At 45.9% G+C, this 17,393-nt stretch overlaps 1 protein-coding gene across 8 annotated transcripts in view; it reads left to right on the top strand.

Annotated features, from left to right (window-relative positions):
* Nucleotides 1-17,393, top strand: part of Large1 (LARGE xylosyl- and glucuronyltransferase 1) — a 502,729-nt gene that overhangs the window by 456,491 nt on the left and 28,845 nt on the right. For all 8 annotated transcript variants that reach the window (XM_074084325.1, XM_074084329.1, XM_074084326.1 and 5 more), the window contains one exon: nucleotides 12,000-12,163. In XM_074084325.1, the coding sequence (XP_073940426.1) occupies nucleotides 12,000-12,163 (164 nt within the window). The remainder of the gene's footprint in view (nucleotides 1-11,999; nucleotides 12,164-17,393) is intronic.

Raw genomic sequence — 17,393 nt, 5'->3', positions numbered from 1 at the left:
GAATGGAACAGCCACTGTGCCCAAGGGCTGATTGGGAAGCTGAGGATCAAGTAGACAGGAACCAAATTGGAAGGATTTGTAAACTAGGTTAAAGAACTATGCATTGTAAGCTGTGTTATAAGATATCAGAATTTGGATTTTCTACTGTGATAGGCATTGTTTGTGTCATTATTTTGGATTCCATAAGAAATCTTTCAGACTCCCAGTGGCAGGACAGGCTGGCTGTAGAAGATGTGGAGGTGTGCCCTCACCAGGTCTTTTATAGGAGGAAGACTGTGCTTGCAATATGACCCTGCTCTCTGAGTCACAGTGAAGTGGCTTGCAGCTTTGGGCTTTTCCCCGTCACTCTGGATGCCTTCTCTGTGTCTGCCTTCGCACCTGGCAATGGGAAGAAAGTCATTAGCACTTGAACCCTCCCGGGTTCTGGGTAGCTCTTAGAGGTTTCCACAGTGCCACGTTCCCTTGGATCCTCCTCAGTTTGCTTTCCTCACACCAGTGTCTGTCCTCATCATCGGTTTCGAGTGTTCACTCAGCACTTTTGTCCAAACACTCAATGAAAACTATTCTCTCAGCTTATTTACCCTCCTGGAGGAGGCTGAATAAAAAGTCTTATGGAAAATGTTAATCATTCATGTCACTGGGTCCCCATGCTGTGCTGCTTGGTGTGACAAGAAGTGGGAACTCCCTCTACAAGAGGCTCACCAGCCATCTCCTTCCCCTGTTGGATCATCAGGGTGAATAAGTCACTCTGGGTCTCCCTCAAAACCAGATTGTTTTTTATTTGCTCCATAATTGTGCATGAATGCTGACATCTGCCAGGCACCTTGTGGGAGCTGGGGTTGACATTAGACACTGACCCAGTCCCTACACATAAACTGCTATTGAACTGCAGAGAGGAAAGCGCTCCAGGTCTGGGGAGGGGGAGGGCCGTGAGTATCAACATGACCATCTCTGAGCACTCACCATAGCTGTCATCCCAGCCTCTCCCCCTGACCACACCCAGCTTCCTCCATCCCAATCTCCCTTTGTACCTACAATTCCTACAGCCCAGACCACCCTGAGCCCAGTGTTTAAATATCTCAGATGTGACCTCAACAGAAACTTCACCTGGCTTCTGATCCTCACCCAAAGTAACCCTCATAGCAAGCAAATGTAAGAGAGAAGGAAATCCCAGGTACAGGGAAGTGAAAAGCCAAGACAGAATGTGCTGGTGGCTTATGGCCTAGAGCACAGGCATGGTGGAAGCCAAGTCAAGAACAAAGCTGACCAGAGGGCCTGGACTGTATTAAGAATTTAGGGTTTATCCTGTTGGCAGTGAGGAACCCCCAAGGAGTTTTAAGCATGATCAGATTTACATTTTCAGAAAAATCAGGGCAGAGAACAGAAAGGAAGGGATAAGACTGGAGCAGGGAATATGCTTAGAGGCTATTGTTCCAGCTCAGGCAAAAAGATGGCAATGTGGCTCTGACTTTGGGCGGCAGCAGCAGCAGCAGCAGCAGGAATGGAGAGCACAGAGGGACTGTCTTGTGGGTTGTAAGGACAGGGAAGTAGGTACAACTACTGCTCATAAATCAAGATGGCAAGTCCCCATGCCCTGCTCCAGCCAGGTGCTTCTGCTGGCTACATAGATAGTATGAGGAAATAGGTAAGGAAAGGCTGTGGACATGGCCTTCCTGGAACCCCATCACCTGGTCCTCTGCAGCATGTCAAGAGATGTGCGAACACAAACAGAGGGAGAGGGTGAGAGCTTGGATCCAGCCCAAAGCTCTGTAGGAAGAGGTCATCAGAGTTGGGATAAATGCACAGATGACTGTGAGTCTGAAAGAAACAGTCAGGACACTCTTCCCTGGACCTCAGGTTCCAAATGGGAACCAGCTCCTGTGGCATACTCATCCATCCACCCAGCAGAGACTCATCAAACACGGACTGGCCACAGGCTGAGTGACTGGACAGGAGAGCAGAACAAGCACAGCTGTTATGGTGCCTGTCTCCTAAGGGAAGTAGACAGGCATGGGATGGTCATGGAGCACACAGGTTCAAGCATGTGCCAAGGACATGGGGAAGCCTTCCTGGAGGTGAGATTTGAAGGCTGTAGGAGTGAGGAATCTGGAGGGTGGACTTAGTGGGAAGGAGCCAGAGGAGACTGCAGGTGAACACAAGCATGGTGCATTCTGGGAGAGCCAGGGGTGGGATTCAATTGCAGCAGTGTGAGAACTATAAAGGGCTGTCCCCGTTCATTTCTGCACTGTTATATGATAATAAAGGTGTGAGCCCTCTGGGGAGTGCATTGCTCATTTAATGGACACATGACCTCAGAGAAGTCCCATCATCCTCTGAGTCTCAGGCTTGCCATCTGATAAGTGGAGACAGTGGTGCCTTTGTCACAGTGTTTCATAGACAATTTATGTGAACTCATCATTCCTTACCAATGACCCTTCAAGTATATCCTCGAACCCCTGGGTAGCCACAGACCACAGCTGGGTGACCATGCACCTTCTCTCCCTCCACCCATCTAGAGGCCCTCTCTGGCATCCCTGACAGGTTTGCATCTGGCTTCTGCTGGACTCCTGTGAAGACAGGGAGTGCCCCACTCCTAGAGCTGCTCCCTCTGCTGTTGGCAAGCTCTAAGGGCTCGTGGTATTGCCGAGAAACTGTAAGAAATCCCCACTGTAAGAAAGCCACTAATCTGAATCCTGTCCTCCAGAGTGATGGGAACTAAGGACACGCCACCCTTGTCCCCAACAGCACAGCCTGGCATTGCATGGAAAATGCTTCCCTGCCACTTGTCACCCTGACATACTCAGCCCTCCCTAAGCATCAAGTCTGTGCAAAGAGGTTTTCTCATTAAGAAAACTCTCCTCCACTCAAGGGAGTTTCCACATGAGGGAAGCTCTGCTTTTTAAATACAAACCCTTTAAAATAGATCTTTTAACCAATTTGGATTGGAACCTTGCTAGAGTGCATGTCCTTCCTTTAGTAGCTAAAGTGTACTGAACTCATTCTGTAATTTGTGATGATAAAGTTGTACTGAGGAGGCCGGAACGGCCAGGGGCTGCTGGAGGAAGGAGGATGCTGTTTATCCAGCAGGAAATGGCCTGGGACCACTTGCTGCTAGTTCTGCAGAGCCCTTTCTGACAGCTGTCACTTTCAGTTTATCAGCTCCAGGAACAGCCCTTTCTGGATTCACCTCCTTCTTCATCCTCCCAAAGGGAGCCAAAAAAAAAAAGGCAAAACACATAAAGGCATTTCATTTAGAGCTATTCAATGATAAGAGAATTATCTGTCATTCTGTTAAAAGCTAATTACAAAACATATCAGACAACTTAAAAGTGCAAAAAGAAAAAAATGACTGGATACCAATAAGGTTGGAATTTGTATGGAATTGGAGGCAGCCATCAGCATCTGCAGATCAGAGCTTCCTTGTCGCATGGCCACAGCAGACATCACTGATAGATGACTGTCCTCTATCCACCTGGGCCCAGGCCCTGTATTTTCCCTCAAGTCCACACTCCACCTTATCAGTATCAATCTCCTAGCAATAGTGCAGGCATAAGAGCCTGCTGGGCTTCCCTGGACTGGGTATTAGTCACTAGAGTCTCTGTGGCATTACTCTAGCTTTTTGTGCTATTCTAAGAGCTTTCTCTGCTTTCTTCTAGCAGAGATTTTCTGCAGGGAATTGGAGATTTTCTGCAGGGAAAGAGTAGGGAAATACAGCTGTAATCTTCCCCACAACGGGAGGGAGGTCTTATGAGTCACATTTCACATAAACCAGAGCTCTAAAGAGCAGAGTTGCTTGCTCAAAGTCACACAGCTCCTAAGTGAGAAGACCTGCGTTTGCATCCAAGTCTGCCCCACAGTAAAGGCCCAAGACCAGAGCTGTGCTGCCCAAGTGGAAACAGCTACAGATTTAGAAGTAACATCACAAGTCATTCGGTGATTCTCCTACTTGTTTTACTTAAATCATTTTGATTACTTTTCACCACCCTTCAAGGCAGTTATTATTGCTATGTCTAGCTTATTCAGGAGGAAATGAAGGCTGAGAGAGTTAAAGTCACAGAACGGGTTGGTGTTAGAGCAGGAACTGATATTGAGTACTGACTCACCATTGATTGGTTTCTTTATTTAAAATAAAACCACTCCTACCCCAGCACACCCTGTCTCTAGGGGCTCCTTCCCTTGTTTTCTTCATAGTACTTATCACCAGCCAATAAATTCATGACTTACTCATTTTGTTGATTATTCATCATTATATCTTTATACCTATAGAAGACTACCTGTCACCTGGTTCATGTTCAATACATTTTATTGAACAAATCAACTGTAAGAAGTTATTTTCTTGAAGCGTTTGTAGTGTGCCAGAAAGGTCTTTGTACTTGGAATCCAGAAATCTGACCCTGAATTAGATCTGCAACTTTGGGTATAACTTTATCTTTCCAGGAGCCTCAGTTTTCTCACTTGCAAAATGGCTGGTAAATAACTGTTCAGACTGTTTTAAGAGAACTGACAGATTAAGGTATGTAGTGTTCAACAACTGTAGGTGGCTATTGTAACATGAGTTGAGGAAAAGAAAGCTTCTGGGTCCCCTTCCTTTCCCAACTCTGTGATCTCCCTCTGCATCTCTGAAATGAAGAAGGCTTAGCTTCTGCTACAAATGTGATGGCCAGCTGCTTATGGTCCCATGTCCTCTGATGCTAAGCCCATTCAGAGAAATAGAAGGCAGCATCACAGTGGCTCAATTAGAAGTTAAAAATAAGACACATATAAACAGATTCTATAAACACTTTATGGCGTCATTCTACACTGCACTGCCAAGGAACAGATGGCTGTGTGGAAACAGCTGTATCCTAGAGAAACCCCAGAGAAAAACCTGAATGCATTACTGCACTCATGTGCAACCCACATGCCACAATCTCTTCAGTCATGCAGTGGGCAGCAGAGCTCAGGGTGGACAGCACACATGGATATTCACCAGCCATCCTCATGGGAAGATCATACTGTGGCCTGGGAAGCTAAGAGAGGCAGTAAAAGAAAGAGGAGCCCTGGGTCAGGAGACAGGCTTGCCCTTGTGGCCTGGCTGCCTGGTTGACCCCTCAGCTCTGGTGGTAATCTATGCATACTTGCCGGGTACTCTTTGTAGTACCTTGCTCCCTCCTTCTTTGAGCTGATGCTTCCTCCCATGAGTGACTTCTCCCTTAGTCATGCCAGACATGCATGCTCTCTGGACAAAACTGCCCTGTGAAAATCTTAGGAGTTGAAGCGATCAGTCTCCTTAAATCTCCACTACCTTATCTCTGAAATGGAATCACAATGACCTGCCTGACAGATTTCAGAAGTAAATAAGGTCAGGCAGATCGGAGAATTAGAAGACATGACACATAGCACCTGCCCCCACCTACATCAACTTGTGTTCTTGTTATGATCATATCATGTTAAAATTACTGACTTGCTGCTTTGTCTCTCCCTCCAGATCAATTTCAATGTAGAAACTGAGGCTCTGTGCCCATTCCTAGCACAGGACTTGGCATAGAATAAAAGCCTATTAACTGTGAGTGATAGATGAATTAATACTGGTACAAGAGAGAAGAGACCTTGCCCTTTCCTCTGTTTCCTCCAAGTCAAGTCAGAGCCAGACAGATCCTTTCTGACTCTCCCTGCACAGACCCAAGTGCAGCCTTCCCTTCCTGTAAAAGAATGAAAGCAACCATGGCTTGTTTCCTCAATAAAAAAAAAAAATCCTTTGAGTTCCTGGAACTTGTTGATTAACATGCACAGCAGGTATGATTGTTAATCTTGATTGTCAACTTGATTGAATTGAGAAGTGCCTAGGAGATTAGTAAAGCACACCTCTGGGTGTGTCTCAGAGGCCTTTCCAGAGAGGATTGGGGGTTGTGGGGGGGAAGGAGGAAGACATCCTGAATGTGGATTGCACAGTCTTAAAAGAGCAAAAAAAGGAGAAAGCCAGCTAATGCAGTCATTCTCTTCCCTTCCCTCCCCTCCCCTCTGCTTCCCTTGCTTCCCTTTTCCCCCTCCCCTCCCCCTTCTTCTCCCCTTCCCCCTTCCTCTCCCCCTCCCCCTTCCCCTTCCCCTTCCTCTTCCTGAACTGCTTGCTCCATCAAGTCCTCCCTGCAATGATGGACAGACAGAAACATCCGAAACTGTAAGCCAAAATAAATCCTTCCTCCCTTAAGTTGTTTGCTCAGGTATTTTGTCACAGTGACCAAAAAGTCTAACACAGCAGACAATCAGTGAGCTAGTGATCTTCCTCTAGCTGTATGCTTCAACTGCTTTTATGAATTAACTGAGCATGGAGAACCTAAGGAAGAGCCCTGGGTTAGGGAGCCCCAGCTTCTCTAGCTGATCCCTGGTGTGCCTTTTCTCTCCCTTTCGTTCAGCTGAGGGCAGTAAGGCCAGTCCTACCTGTCTCATGTAGGTATTAGGGAAAGACAAATGAAATAGCGGATATGAAAGCCTCTAAAATGTGAAAGTTGAAAGTATAATTGACACTATTGAATGTTAATTTACCACCAGTATTTTGTCTGTGGCAATATTAGAAGCACAGAAGCCTCAAGAAGAAACAAATGAGTAGTCTCTGAGACTCTTTGGGCCATTGTTTTATGATTTCATTGCTTACTAGTTAGAAGAGTTAAGGTGTACCTGTAGCATAAGAAGCTGTAACATAGCTCAACATGCTGGAAGTTAATTACCCACAAAAAGTGCAAATGGGCCAGGCCTGTAATCCTAGCTACTAGGGAGGCAGAGATCGCAAGGATCAGGGTTTGAAACCAGCCCAGGCAAATAGTTCGAAAGACCCTCTCTCAAAAATAACACTAAAAATGGCTGGAGGTGTGGCTCAAGTGGTAGCATGCCTGCCTAGCATTCGTGAGGCCCTGAGTTCAAACTCCAGTACCAGCCTCCCCCCCCCCAAATAAAAAGTACAAATGGGTGTTGCTGAGTGGTGGGTGGCTCTTCTCCAGCCTCAAGGGCCTAAACTCCTTCTCTCTTGTTGAAGCCCTGGCAGATTCCTTTGCTCTACCTATCAACCAAGAAAAGTGAGAATTTTGCCTGAATGAAGCTAGTCCAAGTCTTTCCAAATTCCATAAATCTGGCTCAGCCAGTATTGCCCTTGACTTCAAGAAAGCTGCAAATAAAGCCTAACTGTGTGTCCAGGAAGAGAGAATGTACTTACTGGTGACATGGGATTTCCCTGCTACCTTGAGGAAAGTATGCAGAGTTCATTACAGCTGTTGCCAGACACAAGTCCATTTGCTTACCTCTTGAAAGCCAATATCCATAAACAGAGTTGTTGGGAAGGAAATCAGGTTTATTCAAGGGCTGGCCCTTAGAAGATGTTATCCTGTAAGGAAGGTGCTGTCATTCTCAAAGCTCTGCCTTGGGGAACTCTGGTACACAGAAGGGCTTTTCTAGGGAGAGAAAGGAGGTGAATTGACAATGAGTAGGAAGGCTACCTACAGACTTTGTCATTCAGGGGGCATTCCTTTTCCCCCTCTGGAACATCACAATTGGTCTTGACCTCCTGATGCTAGTCACAAACCTTTTCCGAAAGTTAAAAGTCACAGCAGTGTATATGCTTTGTGTTAGTTGGTGCACAGAATCAAAGAATAAGGAGGGAGTGTTACACATTCTTAAGGTCACCAGATGTTCTGGGTTCTGTAAATCTAAAGAAAGATTATTTAGTAATTAACATCTTAATCACTAAGCCATGGCTTTTCTTTAGAATTTAGAATGCTAGGCAAAGGAAGGGGAGCAAAAGTAACTCTGCCAAGGACTACCAAAGTAGTGGCCTCTGCTGCCTAGCCACAGAATCATCTAGGCTTAGAGCCAGAAAGAACCCAAAGACTGCTGACTAGGCATTGTAGTGTCTTGATTACTACAGGAACTCAAAGGAAATATACCTGGGTTTGAATCTCAGCTGTTTGCTTCTCTCACAGTATAACCTTGACCAACACGCTAAACTTTTCAGATGTCATCTATCTTCAGGTAAGACAGGTTTGAAAGGGACCCTAACCGATGGGGCTGGTGTGAGGATTAAATAAGAGTGCCTCCCAGGCCTGATGCTTATTATTACCTGCTGATTTTTAGGGGTTATTTTATGAAGTCCAAACTCTTTGTCTTACTAGTGAGACAGCACTTGCTCAAGGTCAAGTAGAAAATGAGTGGGAAACAGATCAGGTGTTAGTTTCCAGTTATCCTCATAATTCCACTCTGTATCTTTGCCCAGCTGGGAATAGAAGTCCCTTAGGACAGAGACTGGGGACATTCTTCCACCCCTCTGAACCCCCAGGCATGCCCAGCCATCATTTCTGGCAGCTCAAAGGTCAATCTATGCCATCATTCTCAGAGATAAGGAATAAATGCAAACTGTTTAAAGGGCCATTTTCCCCCGAGTCTAAATCTCCCTGTGCCTCAGCTGGCTGCCCAAAGAAGCAATTTAGCAAATGCATTTTATCTCAGAAGAAATCTATCTTTTGTTTCTGTGACTTGCTTGTCAGGAGCCCTGTGTTCCCCCTGTGGCTGGAGAACTGGGTGCAGTTTGGGACCTGTTAATAAAAGTGCCTCTCCCAGCTCAGTATCTCCCCAGAGACATTATACATTCCCTGGATGAAAGAAGGCAGTGATTAAGCTGCTAGTGGCTTCCTCTTGAGATAACATCAACCACACAGTCAGCAATAAGCAAGCCTACATTAGAATTTGAAAAGGTACGTAATGCAATCATAATCACTTTGCTTAGGTTTGTGTAGCACTTTACAGTTTACAAAGCACTCCTACACACATTAGCTCATTTGAGAAAATTGCAGGGAATCAGTTAACTACAAAAAAGTATAAAGAAGCAATAAAATTTATCTTCAAATCCATCACTCAGAGAAAAAAAAATCTTTGTTAACCTTGTAATGTTCCCTTCAATCTATTTTCTAGTGTCTTTCCTTTGTGTTTTTGCTATATTGGGATCATACTGTATATTCCATTTTATACCCCACTTTGTTCATGGAACATTGCATTTTCTGCTATCTCATTGATCCTCACATTCGTCCTGGGGAAGAAATAATTGTATTATGAAATGTCCCTGGTTTGAGGTCCAAAGACTGAGCCTCAGTTTCCTTCTCTATATAAGAGATGGGTGCTAAAGGATTAAACTAATAAATCGATGTGCCTGAAAACCTTAGTACTGCACCTAACACACAGATGTGCTGTCCATATCAGGTGAGCAAAGATGCACACCACAGTGGTGGTGATAATGGTAGTACTCATACTGGCAGATAGCATCTGGTGGTTTAGACTCCTGCTCATAGGTATATCTCACAGCATGCCTGACGCACTTCCACAATAGCTATACGGTAGACAGACCAGACAATGATATTCCCCAAACCCTACCCCTGAAGCACAGCAATGGCCTCAAGTGAGCATGGGATGTGGGTACCACTGAGTCACATTATTGGAACCACAAAGTTCACAGACAGAGACCACTTATGTCCAGCACTGATGGCCAACACTGCTAGGGTAAGCTGCTCTTTGGTAGTTCTGGGGACACTTTCCTTGGTCATGGCTCCATTTCTTAACATGCTGTGGCCAAGGACATCAGCAGAGGCTTGTGGAACTTACAGGATGCTCTGGTTGTTATAGATCGTAGGGTTTCAAAGCTGAGTGGGACACAGCTTGGTTCCTCAGGAACTCAGTGTGTGGGTGCTCTTTAGACAGTGACGCCTGAAACCATTTACCTTGGATCCTCTATCCCTGACTCAAGGGTGTATACCTGTTTGTATACAGGAAAGGAGAATCCCCCATATACCTGTGCATGACTCCTGTCTGCTCACTAATGCTCTTTCTTATGTGCTAAAGACAAACAACTTGTCCAGAGCCTCCAAAGAAAGAACTGTTTCTATACCAGCAAGGGCTTGCTCTTGTTTACACACACACATCCACATGCTCCCATGGATCTGGAAACCATGTACCCTTGCCAACACATTAAAAACACACAGCAAAAGCAAAGAAAGGAAAAACCAACCCTGCTCTTGCAAAAACTTCTGAGGTGTTTCTTTTCTGAATGGGAATAATCGTCTTTGTTGTTTCGCAATGTGGATGAGAAAGGGAAGGAGTTGCTTAGACCTTATGGTCTATGAGCTCCTCAAGGAGATGGATTTGGCAATCTGCTATTCATGAGTCAGAAGGACACCTTGCTGGTCCTACCCTGACCCCCAGGCCCTTGTCTATAAGTGTCTCTAGGGGCTTAGGTGTCTCCTTTCCTACTCATGTCATAACAGCTGTGACAATAGGAGATATCTAATGTATCATCCCTTCATTCCTATCCCTGCACTCTTCATATGCACCACCCCCTACGTTCCTCCCCTGCAGCTACTACAACTGACCCCTTTTTACCACTGAGGACATTAAACCCAGGAAGGTTAATAACCCATTCACCCACCTAGGTCATCCAGGCAGGAGAGGGAGAGATAGAACCAATAAACCTTAACCCCTGACCTTTGTCTTCTTCTTCACCTGAGGCCAGATGACCATCCTCCCTGGAGAGACAGCATGGTAATGGACTGCACACACACAGGTGCAACCTCAGGAACTTGAAGGTGTCTTCTCAGCTCTCAGGTGAGGCTATCAGTGCCTCCCCAGTAGACTCTGAAGAGGATGAGAAGTCACACACTCTTGGCACCTGTGCAGAGAGAGCCTCGTGCATGTTGGTCTGCTCACCAAAAGTTTCCAACCATCAGAGACCCTTCAATGCAAATATTGGGGCAAATAATTAAGAATAGACTTATTGGTCACCTATGCATCTAATTATAGGACACAAAAGAAAAATTGAGAGTACAAGACTTCCCAGTGATCACAGTTGGCTCATATAAAGCAAATGTTTTTCATGCTTGCCACATGTGAATCTTGAGCACTGGGCATGGTGAAGTTACTCTTCAGTAATTGCCCTCCAACTTGGCAAGTGCTATCATTGAGCATTGGAGTGAGGTTCTTTCTCAGGAAGAAATAGACCATCTGTACCTGGGAGGGCCAACAAAGGCCTCAGAGAAGTTGTGTCTAGAATGTTGAACGGGAACTAGAAGGTTCCCAGGTGGAGAAGAGTGGGGTAAAGTAAGGGAGGGCATGGTAGAAAGAGAAGACCATGACACAGAAGAAAGTCATGGAGATGTGGAGGGAAGTTCACTGGTAAAAGTGCAGCCTGTGTTGGGTGACGGGTCAGAGAAAGCAGTCTATGATTGTCACCAAGAAAACCTGAATGGGGTGACAAAAGGGGTCATTTAGCACAGATTGTAAGTGGAACAAGATTTCTGCCTCCTGGCCAGGCATGGTGGTACATACTATAACCCCAGCACTCGGGAGGCTGAGGCAGGAGAATCAGGAATTTGAGGCCAGCCTGGCCAGTGTAGGCTGGGCAGCTGCAGACCTACATATCAGTCCTTGTGTATCTCATGCAAAGTCCTTAGTTCCTTGGTAGTAGGTTCTCCTGCTCTGTTCACCAGATGAGGTAGGAAGAAATAGAGCTAAAAGACTTCTTCAACAAGCAGATTGATGAAGTGAGACTTTCAGAGAATTTGGGGAAAAAAGAGAAAAAATGTAGACTCTGATTAAACTTAGGTAAAGTTAATGTCGATGTGTTTGGTTTTGCTTTCTACCACCTGACACAAAGACTGGAATATACAAATGCCAAGTCTCCAGGAAAAACACTCTTGCCAGTTCATGATGTGCTGGTGGTAGGTTGTATATTTGCCAGTGAGCACCACATGCTTCTTAGCTAGAGGGGGCTCATCGCTCAGGTGGGGAACCACCTGTTCTTCATGATCATCTTTTTTTAAATCAAATTAAATCTGACAGGTAAATTAAAATGGTGATCCTCTCTGCCTTTGTTAGATCATCAACATCATCCCAACAGGTAATAAACTCGGGAGAGGCAGAGGACAACGGGCAGTCTCCTGGCCCCTCAGAGCCTTTCCTCCTGTCCCCAAGCCTTTCCTCTTGCCTTGCAGCTCCAGAAGCAGCTGTCAGAACTTGATGAGGACGACCTGTGTTACGAGTTCCGGCGAGAACGTTTCACCGTCCACCGCACCCACCTGTACTTCCTGCACTATGAGTATGAGCCCGCTGCTGACAACACGGACGTCACTCTGGTTGCTCAGCTCTCCATGGACAGGTATGACCGAGAGACCACCTGCCACACAGTCTCCTCACTGCTGCCTTTTGCCCTATGGGTCAAATGGAGAATAACCAATGGCCTCATAGGCTTAGGATATTGAAGTCTGACAAAGTCAGGCTTGGTCTCATCCCCTTCCAGACCTGCCAGCTGGGGACTCTCATCTTTCTGTTGTTCTTCATGCTGCTGTAGCTGTCGGTTGAGGATAGCATAGGGGGGATGGTTGATTCTTTAGAGGTAGTGTCCTACTGAGATTTATCTTAAAGCAAAGGGACAATGTCTAGACTGGAGTCCCCATGGCCCCAGGACAGTCGCCATTTCTTTTCTTCATCCATGTCTTGATGCAACATTCATGGAACATTTCTAGCAGGACTGACACAAGCCCGGTCCTTCTGCAGTTTACAGCCTGATGCATTGATTCTCAATCTTGGCTGGGGACACATTGAATCACCTGGAGAGCTTTTAAAACAAATTTATGTCCAGACTTCATGGCAAACCAGTTACATAAGACTTTTTGTGGGTGGAGAACTTCCCATTGTTTTGTTTTAAGCTTGCAGTGTGCAGCTAAGGCAAATGGTATAAGCTGCAATAGACAATTAAATCAAATTACAATTACAGCAAGTGCTTTGAAGGAACTGGGCAATATAACCAGTGCCCATTATCTAAAGATAATGTGGTCAGGGGAAGTCTCTCTGAGAGGGACACTTCTGTAGAGACCTGGAGTACAAGAAAAGGACTCATGACAGGGAATGAGCCTGTCACTGAACTGAGTCAAAAGCTGCACAGACTGAGAATAGAAGACACAGAAGTAGAGAAAGCTGGCTCTCCAAGATACAGCCCATGGACAGAAAGGACAGCAGGCCCACTGCAGACCATAGCCAAGTGTGGTTAGAGTTTAAGGCACAGAAGTAGGGAAGAGGAGGGCAAAGGGACCTGACTAGGTAGGCAGGGGCTGGATTACAGAGGCCCTAGGCAGCCACCTTTCTGGCTTAAATATGTCAAGCACTCAGTGAGGCTCTGTAGGGATTTGACCTAGACCAGTGTCCTAGAGCACCCTTAACTTTCTCATGCTCCTTTGACTTCTCCCTCACTCTCTGGTTTGACTGCCCAGCCTTCTCTCCATTACTGCCAACCATGCAGCTCATCAGTAAGTCACTGCCATACCAGCCCTCTCTTCCCACCTGTTCTTCCCCGCCTCCCCTCCACAACACCTAAGACCTACTTCTCCATGTGAGTCCTAATCAATGGTCTAGATGGTCTCCTGGCCCCCAGGCAGCATGACTACACTCAGACCCTTCCCTGAGGGTCAGCATATCCCTGAGGCTCAGGACTGTGGCCTGCACAGGTGAGTGAGTTCCATGTAAACTCAGCTGCTGTCACTCCAAGCAGCATTGGTTCTCCTCTGTGACATCCACACCTCCCAATCATTCAGTCAATTACTCACCAATAAGACATTCTAAATCAAGATTAGTGGACAGTGGCTAGCAAAGAAATTAGCATACTTTCTAATCAGAGTAAAAAGTAACACTGCACAAGACTCGCTTCCTGGATCAAATACTCTAGGTTCTTTGTGGCTCTTGCGTTTCTTCACTTGGCTTTTCAACAACTCTCTTCACCTCTCTAAGCCTCAGTGTTCTTATCTGTAATATGGAGATAATAATGACATCATTATCCTAATTATCCCTAAAGTTGTAAAGATGAAATGAAAGAACCTGGGCCCAGGACTTATCCCTGATGTATACTCCGCAGGCACCAAAATCTTAACCTGTGTGATACTGGGTGAGAAGATGGTAGCTACATCTAAAGACAAAGAGCTGTGGTTCAAATCCCACCCACCCCTACTGTCCTCAGCTGGTGATTTTGGCAAGTCACTTAACATCCTTGACTTTCCTTATCTCCTGTAAAATAGGGTTACAAATACTTCCCTCAGAAGCTGTTCTCCAGTGGCTCACTCCTATAATCCTAGCTGCTTGGGAGGCTGAGATTGAGAGTTTCACAATTCAAAGCCAGCCCAGGCCAAAAAAGTTTGCGAGACACCTCAACCAAAAGCTGGGTGTTGTGGCACATGCCTTTCACCAGCTAAGGAGGGAAGCTTAAAATAGATCATGTTCCAGGCTGACCTAAGCACAAAGTAAGACCCTATCTCCAAAATAACCAGAGCAAAAAGTGGCTCAAATGGTAGAACACCTGCCGAGCAAGCACAAAGCCCTGAATGCAAACCCTATTACTGTCACAAAAGAGAAGGAAGGGAGGAAGGGGAAGGGAGGAAGGGAAAGGGAGGAAAGGAAGAAGAAAGAAAATTCCCTCAGAGGGTCCTGCTTGTGATTAAGGGAGAGACTCTGTGAAAGCCCTTGGCATGTGCTTGGCATCACTAAGCATGGCTTGGTCTGAACACCCGTATTGGGATTCTGTACACTGTAGGCATGTAAGAGAGGAAAGCAGAAGGAGGAAAAAACCAAACAGATCTGGACTCAAAATCCAGTTGTACTACTTCCTAGCTGTATGGGTTTGAGCTAGACCCTTAGTCTTCTTGAGTCTCACTGTGAAGTGGCAATGATACTGTCAAGTTCTCAGATTGTTATCTGAACCCTATAGAATAGGAGGATATAAAGTACCCGATAAAGAGTAGATGTGAACATTCATTCATGATTTTTGTACCTCCATTATGCTGGCTGAGACTTATAAACCAGAAGGAGGAAATGCATTTGGTTAACAATTCAGACCCATCCTTTGGTGCATGCCTGTTACCAACTGGAGCATACAGCAAAACCAAGCCTGTCCTTCCACTGTCAGCTGGAAGGATCTTCCTAGTCTGGGCCACAGGAAATCTGGCAGGACCTTCCCTTATAGCCACTTGTAGAAAGTCCTGGCCCATTTCCATCTGCAGCCAACACTAAACACAGAGGCCTTCCCTTCAAAGCACACACATCCCAAACATACCAGGCCTGTGATAGCCCCTAACGCATGGTTACAATATTGCCATACAGACAATACCTCAGAGAACCCAAGGAATTGTTAGATTCCTGTGAGAGATACCAAGCAGGACACAATCAAAACTTATAAGGTGGCACCATAAATAGATGCAGAAGGCAGAAATTCCTCCAGCCACTTCCACTCCATCCTATGCATCCAATTATGATGCAGCACACTGACTGGTGCCTGCTGGATTGATTTTTAATTTAAGAAACACTTTGGATGTGTTTGTAAACCTTTAAGTCAGAAGTAGGCCCTACGTGAATGCCACAGTGAATTAGGGGAGCAGACCTGCGGGCCCCTGTGCCTCTCCCTCCGGAATTCCATTCAGAAAGAATGAGTGTCACCAGCTACAGATGTGGAACCAGCAAGTATACATCTCTCAGCCACTTGGGATCCTTCGCAACCATCCTACCAGAGAATGGGAATGGTTAGAAGGACAGAGGGGGCTGCTCAAGTAGGGTGGTATTGCATCCCATTCTCTGACAGCTGGCAAGGGAGAAACTTGTTCTCCAATGTCCCTTTGACAAAGATGTCACAAAACTGACTGTAGTTATAGGCATCGTGTGACTGATGGGTCTGCTTTGCTTTCTGCAAGCATAGGAGAGAGAACCTGAAATACAAATCCTTGGCCCCCCACCTAGAAACTCCACAGTCCCAGAAATTTGCTTTAATTAACCCTCCTGGGCATGATTGCATTTGAAAGCACCAGCCAGCCCAGTTCTGGAGAGTGAAAATAATTCTTTCTCCCCACGTGCTGTCCTCTGGTCCTGCTTCTTGCTTTACCACACTATGTTCCTTTTTTACTCCAGTGCTGTTGTACTTGTTGAGAATCGGGAATCATTTCCCCAGACTTTCCCTAAAACAGATCCTGCCTTCTAGCTAGGTTTCTTACTCTATTCTGGCTGCTGTAACAAAGTCCCATGTGCTGAGTGGCTTCTTTCTCACAATTCTGGAGACTGGAAAGTACATGATCGAGTTGCTTGCTGGCAGATACAGGGTCTGGTGAGGACCCTCTTCCTGCTTCCTGGTTCATTAGAGGTCTGTCTTCTTACTCTGTCCCCATATGATGTATGGGGTGAGGGAGCTCTCTGGGGTCCTTTTTATAAAGATATTACAAGGCTCTGTCTTCACGACCTACTTAGCTCCCAAAAACCTCACCTCCTAATGCCATTACCTTGGGGGTTGGAATTTCAGCATATGAATCTGGGAGAGGACAACAGTCATACAAAGGTTCCAGGTCTCAATTTCACTTCTTCAGAAGGGCCTTCCCTGGCCAGCACTTATCTCTATTCTGTCTCCCTGTCCTGTTGCCTCTCTTGCCCATAGTCTGAGTTCATCTCAGTTTGTTTTTGTTTTTAATCTCCTCCCAGTACTAGAATACAACCTCCAGAAGTGCAGGAACCTTGTCTGCCTAGCATCCTTGGCACATTACAGATAATAAATGTGTGTTGGATGAATGCATGTCTGAGAGATAGGAATAGAACCCAAAGAGAAAATTATAACTGTCAGTTACCAAGTACCAGCTGCATACCTAGCTTAATGCCAGACACTTCATACAATCATCTCATATCAAACCAAGTTAGAAAATTGATCATTTATCTCTTGCTGCTTAACAAACTATCCTGAGTCTTAGCAGCGTAGGGAAGCCACCATGATGAGCTCACTATTCCATGGACGGGCAGTTTGGGTTAAGCTCAGCTGGGACTATCCCCGTGTCTGCAGTCAGCTAAGCAGCTCCTCTGGGGGTTGATGGGGACACCTAGACCATGAAGCTCTTCATTGAGCTAGGTTAGGTAGCTCAGTGGTGACAGTCACAGGGTTCTAAGAGCATTAAGCACTTTTTAATGCCTCTGCTAATGTCACGTTTGCTAATGTCCCATGGACAATGCAAGTCACATGGCCAGGCCAGAATCAGTGTGGAAGAGTATTAACACAGTACAGAGCGAGTGGGGGGGGTGATTTGTAGCTGTTTCATAATCATTATCCTCAGTGTGCATATGTGGAGGTTGAAGTTCAAAGAACCATCACCACTTACCTGGTTTGCTGAGATAGCTCAGGTTAAGTCCAGGACTGTGACCCAAAACCCATAGCTACAAGCCATGATAACACCAGTGTGCAACCTGCCTTGCTGCTGTGTGCAGGTGAGAGCATCTGGGCCGCCTTGTTGAGTCTTAAGTTCCCCACTCCAGTGGCCATCTGCCTCTGCATGGGTAGTTCCCCCAAATGTTCTAGAATTCCATTGAGCCTGGTCTGT

This window comes from Castor canadensis, chromosome 8 (assembly GCF_047511655.1).
Source record: "Castor canadensis chromosome 8, mCasCan1.hap1v2, whole genome shotgun sequence".
In the NCBI taxonomy this organism is placed as follows: domain Eukaryota; kingdom Metazoa; phylum Chordata; class Mammalia; order Rodentia; family Castoridae; genus Castor; species Castor canadensis.
The sequence above is the reverse complement of the archived record's forward strand: the minus strand, read 5'-3'. Positions and strand labels throughout refer to the sequence as shown.